The 11000-nt window shown below is 39.1% G+C and overlaps 1 protein-coding gene across 5 annotated transcripts in view; it reads right to left on the reverse strand.

Annotated features, from left to right (window-relative positions):
• PSEN1 (presenilin 1) overlaps positions 1-9176 on the reverse strand; it is a 64136-nt gene extending 54960 nt beyond the window's left edge. The window contains exons 1-4 of one of the 5 annotated variants that reach the window (XM_045564388.1): positions 9039-9176; positions 4618-4698; positions 1400-1481; positions 1168-1307 (exon numbers count right to left, since the gene is read on the reverse strand). In XM_045564388.1, the coding sequence (XP_045420344.1) occupies positions 1168-1254 (87 nt within the window). In that variant the 5' untranslated portion in view covers positions 1255-1307; positions 1400-1481; positions 4618-4698; positions 9039-9176. Of the gene's footprint in view, positions 1-1167; positions 1308-1399; positions 1484-4617; positions 4699-9038 lie in introns of those variants that run through there. The other 4 variants (XM_045564407.1, XM_045564380.1, XM_045564416.1 and 1 more) reach the window with 4 other exon arrangements.
• Between the last annotated feature and the right edge of the window lie 1824 nt (positions 9177-11000).

Consider the following 11000-nt stretch of genomic DNA (forward strand, 5'->3'; position numbering starts at 1 on the left):
CTCAAATCCAAAATGATTTCAATTTCACTGTACTTCTGGTAGGGTAACCAACTCAATCCTATTTTGCTCAGAACTGTCCCAGTTTTAGAACAGTCCCATGTTTCAGAATCTCTAGTATCAGGCAAACCAGAACAACTGGCTACTCCAACGTCTAGTCACATCACATCAAAACTTTTGAGTTGGAAGAGAATTTTGAGATTATCTAGTAAATCATTTTACAGATAGGAAAAGTGAGAATCCTAAATCTTCAATGTGTAAAGGGAACTTCCGGGCCATTGAGTGCTATATTCCAACTGCCCATTCCATAGACTAATCCTCTGCAGATCTGGCTAATGGTCTTTCAGCCTTCTGAGACTGCTTTATGATAAGTACACACTAGTCCATAAGGCAGCACATAGTCTTTCAGACATACTATAATTGTGAGAAAATTCTTTTTACTGATCCAAAACCTGTTGCCTGGTAACTTTCATCACCGTTCCTAGCTCTGCCCTCTGGTCCGAATAGAGTAAAGTTCAACTCCTCCACGCCCTAGTGCCACCTGCATAGCTTATAGTTGGCCTTGTGTTTTCCCCATTCTGGCTCCACATCTAAAAATCCTACTGATTCTCCAGTCATCTCACAGGACATCTGTGAAGTCTGCACCCAGTATGTAATGAGCAGCTAACAGGGTTGTAGGCACATCTGATGTCTGTGTGTGTAGCTGCTGAACAATCTCTTCGTCCCATGGCACAGATTATACTCCTTCCTGATTCCCTCCTTTGAACTCTCAGAACCTCTAGATTGTGCAATCATCCTGTCAATGAACATTTACTGAGCACTGTCAGGAACTGTGCTAGGTATTGAAAAAGATAAATAAAATGTACTCAGCCTGTAGAAGAGCAAGAGCAAGACAAATAAAAGAATAAACAATGTGAACTATGAGGTGCTATACACCTCAAGAAGTTGGAGAAGGCTTCAACAGAGGGGGTGATACCTGAGCCACGTAGGAACTATATCAACACTTATTTCTTGAATAGCCTTGAGTCCCCCAGCACTCAGTTCAAGTTCAACAAATATATAAATTAGGTAGAGAAAGCCTACTCAGCCCCCTGAGCATCTCTTGGAAGTGAAGGGGGATGACAACCGAATCCAGTCTGGCAAGGGCAGTTTTAGAGGCGGACACGGTACCTGGCTACGTACAGTATTGCTCAGGTGGTTATCCTCGGACATCTGTGCATTCTGAAAGTAGGACAAAGGTGCAGGTAATTCTGTCATTGGAGCAACCGTATAGAAATACTTTTTCACAGAAAACAAAGCCTCTTGGGGTTCTGAAAAGCGAAAAAGAAAACAGAACTTTGTATATTATTACACTTTTATTTTTTTTAAACATTTTCATAAATTATACTCAGCAGAAACAAACCTTTCTTTCATGTGTTCTCCTCCAGGCCAAGCTATCTAAGGATCTCGAGGGCTGTTGTCACTTGTAGGTTCCTGGATTAGGTCTGAAATAGGATTTTGCCAGGTCATTCATTGTTGGTTAAATCTTAGCAAATTCACCCACACCTGATTTGATTAATACTTAAAAGACCAATTTGTAAACCAGAAATGTATTAATTTGCCATGACCTTCAATTAAATGACAAACTTATTGTCAGCTCACAGTAACTCTTTAGCAATGAGTAGATCCACTTGAGACACCAAATATTTTCAATCACAAAAATACTTAATGATTTCAGATGTAGAGCAAAGAGAGCTGAATGATCTTAAGGAATGTTCTTGACATTCCTTTTTCCATGCTGACCAGTCTAACCTGATTTTTGTATCCATAAAAGTATTTTGTTTAGTGCTTTCAATTTTGTAAAATTCTATCATCTCATCTTATCCTTAACACAATACCTCAAGGCAAAGTGAACAGGTAACATACCTATTTTACAAAAACAGAAGGGGACCCAGAGAAGTTCAGTGACTTGCTTAAGACCACACAATTAAGGCAGACAAGGACAAGAATCGCAGACTCTTGACTCCGGACTCTCAGCTTCACGTCTCTCCTCTGTGTCCTGGCATTGCCGTTTTTTACAGACATGGTTCTACGGCTATGTCTCTAAGAGTTCACCCTCCTGGGGGGCCACATTCCCATTTGCCTATCTTAATTTCCATCAACCGATTCTTTTTACTTTTTATTTTTGGAGACAAGGTCTCATGCTGCTGCCCAGGCTGGAGTACAGTGGCATGATCATAGCTCACTAGTCTCAAACTCCTGGGCTCAGCAATCCCCCTGCCTTAGTCTCCTGCGTAGCTAGAACTACAGGCATGTGCCACCATGCCCAGCTAATTTTTTTTTTTTTAGAGATGGGGTCTCACTATGTTGTCCAGTCTGGTCTCAAATTCCTAGCTTCATGTGATCCTCAGCCTCCCAAAGTGCTGGGATTACAGGCATGAGCCACCACACCTAGCCTCCATCAGCCAATTCTTCATGATTCCAACTTTTCCTTTTCATAGAGTCTTCAGAAATCTAGAAGGGAAAAATCTGTGTATACACCCAAGCAGTATTCTAATTAATATATAGTATCTAAAACATTATTGTGCACATTTACATAAAAAAGCATTTTGTCAATGTCCTGTTTCACTTCCACTTTTAACACTTCATGATCCTCTATCCTCTAAATATTCCACTTTTTTTCTTCTAATGACTTTTCATCAAAAACGCACAAAGCAATTTTTTCCTCCAATAAAGGTATCAAGTTCACATTAGCCCTTAACTACCTACATTGGGATCATTCAAATCATGACAAATTTTTACCAAGTTAGGCTTTCCATGCTATCCCACACCCTTTTATACACCATGTCCGTCTTTCTCCTCCCCTCCCCTTCAGCTCATAGTCAGCTGGAATGGGATCAGGGAATTGTAAACCAATATGAACTAAAGACATAATGTAAAATCATTAAAAAAAACAAAGTGAATTAAGAATACAAATACAGACAACAGTTACTCTTTGGGGTGCTTACTCACTGAAACGGACATGGAAAGCTTCTGGGGTATCAGTAATATTCTGTTTCTTAATCTGGGTGCTAGTTACAACGGGGATTCATTCAGTTTGTGAAAATTCACTGAGCTGTAGTCTTATGCTCTGTGCGCATTATCATATTATACTTCAATTTAAAAATTCAAATAAATTTCTGTAGGAATAAACCTATATTTAGGATTATTCCTGTCTTTTAATATGGATAAAACTAAGATTTGGCAATACAGATGGTGCCTGACAGCAGTTTGACTTAGGACTTTCTGGATTTACTATGATGCAAAAGCAATGTGCACTCAGTAGAAACTGTACTTTGATTACCCAAATACCCATTCTGTTTTCCACTTTCAGTATTCAATAAATTACATCAGACATTCAACATTTATTATACAGTAAGCTTTGTGCTAGATGATTTTGCCCAACTGTAGGCGAATGTAAGCATTCTGAGCATGTTTAAGGTAGGCTAGGCCAAGCTATGATGTTCGGTAGGTTAGGTGTATTAAATGCATTTGCAACTTACTTACGATGGGTTTACTGGGATGCAACCACATCATAAGTAGAGGAGCATCTGTATGTATATTAGCACACCCAAAAAAAGAGAGTGGACTCCAATAGAAATAGTTATATTTTTGAAGTACAGTAAGTATTCAAAGTAAATGTTTTGACCTAAGCTTCTAGATTTTTAAAAGCTGACTAGTTGAAATTTTAACAGCGTAGCATTATTGATGAGTAAACAGAGTACATATTTAGCCCTTCCTTTCCACAAAAACATTTAGTACAGCACCTACTTCTTTAGGTAACCCAGAAATGCCACAAGATGTCAAAGAGAAAAAGTTCTTATCAGTTACCTCTACTGGCTGCGCTGAAAACTATTCCTATCATTTAAAGTATACTCTAGTATAGAAAAACCCTTAGAAATCTTATTAATATTCTCATATGATCCCTCAGAAACAAAACAAGTAAACAAGAGGGTATCAGCCAAATGAAACAAAAGACAAAAAAGGGCAATGCAAGCAAAAGTAAATAGAAGGTAAGTAAATAAAGTGTATTACATTTACAGGCAAAATATGAGAAGCAATTATCCATGCACGAAATAAGATCAGTATAATCTTACACTATAAATTTGGCATAAATAAAATAATACTAAATAAGAAAAGTGATTATCCATTCACTAAAGAGAGAGACACTGTCAACTTACATGCAAAACTCAGAGACAGAAACTTAGGGGATTTAATAATTTATTATGTTCACTTTACCCACTTTACAGATCAAACAATGTGGCACACAAAAGTTAACTAACTTAGTTAAGGTCACATTTGGCAAGCAAGGAGTTGGAATTCACATATTACACTATATTACCTCTGTATAAAACTCTATCCCTGGTCTCTAGGAGTTTATAGGAATGAGGATTAAGGTACATTGAGCTGATTTTTATTACTAGTAAAACTACTGCTGAGATCTTAAATTTTAATTAATGCTCTAACTATAAATTAAAAATTGAAGTGCCAAAAGCATTCCCAATATACACTCCTAGCATGTATGTATGTACATATTTATTTTTACAGTATAAGCTATAATGAGAATCTGGTCATTTTAATTTAAGTAGTTTCCATTTTTACCTTTATGCTCATAGGATCTGTTCAGCTATGACATGAAATCATACAAGCTGATTACTACACTGGAGCTTTCTCAGACAAATCCTGTAAGAATCATCAATAATATATTCGTCATTTTAGCATGTCCCAATCCTATCTTCAAAGTTCTTTTCACATCCATTATTGCATTAGATTCTTTAAAAAAAAGAACAAACAAACAACCAAAAAACGCTCATGAGGAATCTGTATTAACATGTAAAAAACCTCAGGAAAGCTGAAGGAATGTGCCTAAGCAGTTACGGTTCTGGAATGCTGTTTCCAGAACTCAGGTCTGATGCCCAGCCCAGGTCTTTTCCAGTTGGCCCACAGAAATCTCACGCCTCCCTTGATGCTCTGAAGATCACAGTGCTACAGGGTGAGCCTCCCTAGAAGAGCTGCTCTTTACATGGAGCTCAGTAGGAAGCAGAAGCAGGCAACAGGGCTAGGTCTCAGTCAGGCCTGGTGAACAAATAAACGCTGTTGGTACAAAGAAAGGCACAGGCAAAGCTTGATTTGATTTTGGTCCAGTAACAGCTGACAACAATTGATGATTGCATGGAGAAGGTCAATGACCCCACTGTTCAAGCAGCGTGGCAAAAGACACTAGTAGATTTTATAACATTCTTAGCTGAGCCCTGTGAACACAAAAGAGTTACTCCGAAGTAAGGCTCTTTCATGTGACCTGGATTGCAGAGGGAGTGGGAGTAGGGACAGAAATGACTTCGGTGTTTCTGCTCTCTGGCAACCTGCTGAAGACTGACAGAGCACAACACATAAATTCACTGCTATCATTTCCTTCTCTCAAGACACTTGCTCAATCAGACAAAAGGAAAAAGAAATCCTCCTCTGATGGGCAACTAGGATTTTTTTATATTACATACAAAGAGACTGAAAATGCCCCAGCAGACTACCCATAATCTCCAAGCTTAGATGTGCTGAACAGAAAAGTCTGTCTAACCAGAAAATCCTCTACCCACTGGCACTTCAAAAAGTATCACAGAAGCAATGCTTAGAATTCAAGTTTATTAAAAATCCCATTCAAGCGCCAACAGAAAAGCACATTTTTTCTCTCACTATATCCCAAGGTAACAACTAAACCTCAAACTCCTAGAGAATGTAGTTACTTTATGATTGATAATTTTCTTTTTTCACTCTCAGAGATAATACATAAACAAAATTTGCACTCTAGAAAAACATCTTCATAAGACTTAATCATGCTCTCTAGCACAGAGGGCTTCTGTCTTGCTTTAACATCTCTAAGCCACTTGATTTGTTACTCTTTCACTTAGAAAAATGCTAACAGTATTTTTTGCTGCATCTGCATTGCAATGCTAAGAAGTTTTCAAGCACAAAAGAGCTTGTGATTTAATCATTTTCTACAAAAGTATTTAACCAGCCTTGGTGTTACTTTGACAGTTTCTCCCTCAACAGGCAGCCCAAGTTCTGATTGTATGGATGGACTAGAAAAGCCTCTACTTGACTTATTAAATGTTCACATCCAACAGTAAATGTAACCAAACTCTAAACTACATTCTTTAATTGAAACTAAAAAAATAATTTAAAATTAATTTAAAACTTTAGAAATACATCCTGAAAATAATCCTCTGAGTTTTAAGAGACTAGGAGCAAATCATTTCCCTAACCCTAAAAAAGCCTTTGTGAAAGCGGTAGACACTAAAAAGAGCAAGGATAGTGAGTGATACATTCTATTTGATTTTTTTTTCCTCCTTCCATCCCACTCCACCTCTGTGAACCATCTGTGGTAGATTAAATTATTATTCAGCAAATAGTCACTCCCTCCCCCAGCCTCCCCAAGGGAGGGAATATATTTCTCTACAGTGATGTTGGGCTTGGCTTTGTGTCTTGCTTTGGCCTCATAGTGGGTGCAGTCTACTATCCACCCCCAAGCCTTTGGGCATGATCATATGACTTGCTTTGATAAATTTGATCGCAACAGATGTGGCAGAAGAGGACATTTGAACTACGCTTGTGCAACTGGCCTTACCTTCTTGCACTTCTGTTGAGAAGAGCTTACCTTGAGTAGCCACTATCCAAGAATAAGACGTGCAGATAAGAATCGTCCCCTCTGATCTACACCTTGATGCAAAGCCTTGCATGAGAACAAATGTTCTAAGACTCTAAGTTTGGGTAAGGTCTGTAATGTAGAGTTACTATAGCAACTTGTTTTTAAATAATGGTTATGTTGGCTCAGAAGATGCAATAAAAATGAACAAAGACTTATAATTACAAATCCAGAATCCCTTATGTGAAACCATTAGGACTAAATGTGTTTAGAATTCACAATTTTTTGGATTTTGTAAAGGTAATATGATGCAAATACCTTATGTTGTATAATGCCCCCACTGGATCTTAGCTAGAACCACAAAATCAAACACATTATTCAATCTATAGTGAAAAACACGCATTCTTTTAAATTACATTAAAAAAGACACAACTAGGTACAGGTCAGATTTTGCTGTCAAATTAGTTATGAAAAAATTTTTGGTTTTCATGAGTTTTTGGATTTCAGAATTGTGTATATGGGACTACAGTCCTGTATTATCAACCTCTGTATAATTATTTAAAAAATCTTTCCCAATAAGTTATTTAATTTCAATGGCTCTACAAGGAAGGTATGATTACTTCGAATCATTGTCTCATATTCTCTGTGGAAATGGACAGAATACAACTAATTTTTAATGAAAAAATGATTACTTACATCTAATTAATTTACAAATCACTGGTTATATTCAGTATTGTCTGCATTCTTTCTTTTGCTTTGAATCAGCTTTAACAAGAAATGGTACAAAGGCATTGTGAAAAGGAAACATTAATACCCTTTAATCAGCAAACACTTATTGGGTTTCTTCCACACAACCAGACACTGTGATGGGTACTAGGGATACTATTAAATCAGATACTGCTTCTGTTTTTAAGGACCTTACTATCTACAGGGGAAGACAAACAAATTTTTACATTGATTAAATACTGAAATAAAGCTGTCAAGTATATTGGGTTAAAATAAATATATTATTATGTTAATATATTCAAATTAATTTCACCTGTTTCTTTTTATCTTTAAAAAATGTTTATTACTTGTGTTTGGGCTAAAAAAAAGAAAAAGAAGAAAAATTCAGACACTTGTGTTTGAGCTAAAAAAAAGAAAAAAAATGTTTATTAGAGAATCTGAAATAACATTTATGTACAGTATATATTTCTACTGGAGAGTGCTGCTCTAAATCTTCAGTTCTTTCTGCTACACCAGATCTAATATTCAAAATCCCTGACAATCTTTTCCTTCCTGAAGCTTCCTCTCTTTCTCAGCTTTTGTGACACTGCACTATGGTTGTTCTCCTCCCACCACACTCATTCTCCTCAGCTGGCTCCTCTCCCTTCTTCCACCCCCTCATTATAAGTGCTCCTAAGTAGTGTCTGTCCTTTTCACTTAGACATCTCCTCCATTGCTCCAACATCGACTGGTAAATCTATTTAAGTGACAAATATTTACAGCTCCAGTCCTGCCCACAAGACATTTTCAACTGCTGACACTTCAAAAGTAATACTTTCAAGCCACTTCCTTGTCTTCCTCTCTGGTTCTTTCCTCCTAATTTCCTTATTTCTGAGAACGTCCCTCCTATTCTCTAAACTTAAAACCTCCTAGTCAACTTTACACTTTATTCCTTGCTCCTCAACTGGTTCCCACGTCCTGTTTATATTTCTTTTTTCTAAACCTCTGCCACCGTCGCAGGCGGAACTCTCATTATATCTCATCTGAATTATGCAAAAGTCACCTTAATTCTCTCACCATCCCAGCCTCTACTACCAGATTAATGTGCCTAAAGCAAAGCTCTGACCATAACAGTGCCACACATTTGAAAAGAACCTAAGAGGTAAGAAAAAGCAAACACATGTAAGCACTAGACATGCACGCCTCGCGACAGACCCCGTTTTCCGCCTCGAACGTGAGACTGAGGAACTTAGCCCTGAGTGCCACTCGCTTCCGCACAAGGACACACTTCAGGGGTGAGGCACAGTTTGACCAGTTGCTCAACCCGACCCAGCCCAAAGAGCTTCCTCTTTTCCCTGCTCCACTCAAGACGGGTCAACCCCAGCCCAAGGCACCTGCGCCTGGAGATGTCTTCGGGAAAAAAGCATTTCCGTACCAAAGCTCGAAGGGAATCTTTCTTCAACCTTACCGCGCGACGCACCCGGAGCCCGAGAAACCGGCCGTCCCTCCTCGTGTCCCATGCGGGGTCCCTCGGTCCCAACCCGGCCGCACCCCCGCCCCTCACCCTCGAGGACAGCGGCTCCGCGGCCCGGGCAGGGACAAAAGGCCGGGCCCTGCCCGCGGTCTCCCGTGTCCGCGGTGCGTTACTTTCTCCCCGGACTCCCCACCACGCACGTACTTTTCCCGTCGCCGCAGCCGCCACTCGCTCGCAATCCAGGTTACTTCCAGACCAGCCGCTGTTTTGTTTCCGATGTGAAAGCGCGGCCCCCGGAGCTGCCCGTCCTAGGCCACGCCCGAAAGCCCTCGCCAGTGTCGTCATTTCCGGCTCTGGCGCCGTTGGCGGCCAGGCCAGCGGGGGCGGAGCTTCCGGCAGCGCGCGAGGCTTGCGGGGGAAATCCCGGGCTCCAGCTGGCCTCCTCCACCTGGAGGAATGCGCCTAAGCAGGCGTGGGTTGTCACGGATCCGAGACTGCTCTTGAGCTGAGGAACTGGCCCCCGTGCGTTTCTCCGGCCTACAAGCAATAGATCTTAATCTAACTTCTTTCATTTCTCTGTAGTACTTGTAGTGTTTGTATAGTTTCTCAAAGTGCGAACTAGGGGCTTCACAATCAAGAGGATGCTAGTTAAAATTGTAAATATCCATGCCCTTCTCCCCCAATCAATCAAAACTTCTGGTGGGTGGGGAGAACCAGAGAAACTTCACTTTAAACAAACATCCTCCAAGATTCTTGGGCTCCAAGCTTGAGAACCAGTCTTCCTAGATGTAAGCTAGATGAGCGTAGAAAATGTGTCTTATTTTTGTTGTCCCTAAGCCTAACAACATCTGGTTCATAGTGGGTTGCTTGGTCATTTGATGTTTTGCATCCGCCAGCTTTTTGTCAAGACAATATCAACTAACCCATTAAGCAGCATAGCACTCTTCCGTTCATCTGTTCATCTGAAAGTTAAAACTAAACAATGAATACTACCTTATAAAACTACAGGTTTACAATGGAGAAATTCAAACTCACAGGTAATCAGAAAACTAAAAGTGAAATTAATGATATATGGTATCTGGCCAAGTTATATTTTTCTAAAGTTTCTTTTAAATTCCTCCCCAAGATATGCCCTCACATCCCTACTGCATCAATCCCCAATCCCTCCTCCCAACCCTGATCCAAAGTATCAAACCGACTTTAATAGTTTTTTCACAAAGTAACTTCATATTTAAGAAGTAATCTTATGTATATAACCTGAGCTTTTGTACCCCCATGAAGAGCTGAAATAAAAAATAAAAAATAAAAAAAAAAAGAAGTAATCTTTTCCAAAGGAATCCTCCTTAGTATAGTGGTGAAAAGTGAAGAAATTAAAAAGTTTAAAAAAAAGAAAAACCGGGAAAAGATTAAGTTGGGGGAGGGAGAAAGATTGAACAAAAAATATTTTAAAAATTCCTCTCCTACCCACCCCCGCCCTTAACTTAACAAGGGTAGAGATTTTTGATCATTTATATATTACAAGTGCTGAGAACAGTGCCCATCTAGCGCATAGAACAGTTCAATACATTTGTTGAACAAGCATAGAGGCTAAAACCCATCTATTTTATCAACTAGTTCGATCTTTGCAGTCTGCTAATATGGGTAGAATGTCTTAAGATGCTGGTAAACTATTCTTAGAAACAATCTCTATAAAACTTTTGTGCAAAGATATTCATGTAATATTTTATAGCACAAATTAGAAGGCTAAATATGTTCTACAATAAATTATGGCTCACCCACTTCGTCAAATGTCACCAAAATTGTTCACGAAAATTACGTGTAACAGAAATTTTTATTGTTAAATGAAAAAAAGACACGTTGTATTTACATTTACTGCCAAAAAAAAAAAAAATTCCTGCAAACAAAAACAAAAAAGACAAAAAAGCAAACGACTTTGAATGACTAGACTCCAGATAATTTTTCCTCCAGTTTTTTAATGAATATGAACACCCAGGTACCCCAAGGAAGAGCCACCAAGAGACAATGGGAAAGACAGTCTAGAGAGGAACAAGGCAAAAATGATATGCTAGACATCAAGGAAAAGTCCCCATGCAGACAGCAAAGGTCCAGAATGCTAAAAGATAAACCAGAGTGTAGGCTCTTACAAAGCCTGTTTAGGTTGTCACC

Source organism: Lemur catta, chromosome 1 (genome assembly GCF_020740605.2).
Source record: "Lemur catta isolate mLemCat1 chromosome 1, mLemCat1.pri, whole genome shotgun sequence".
Lineage (NCBI taxonomy): Eukaryota > Metazoa > Chordata > Mammalia > Primates > Lemuridae > Lemur > Lemur catta.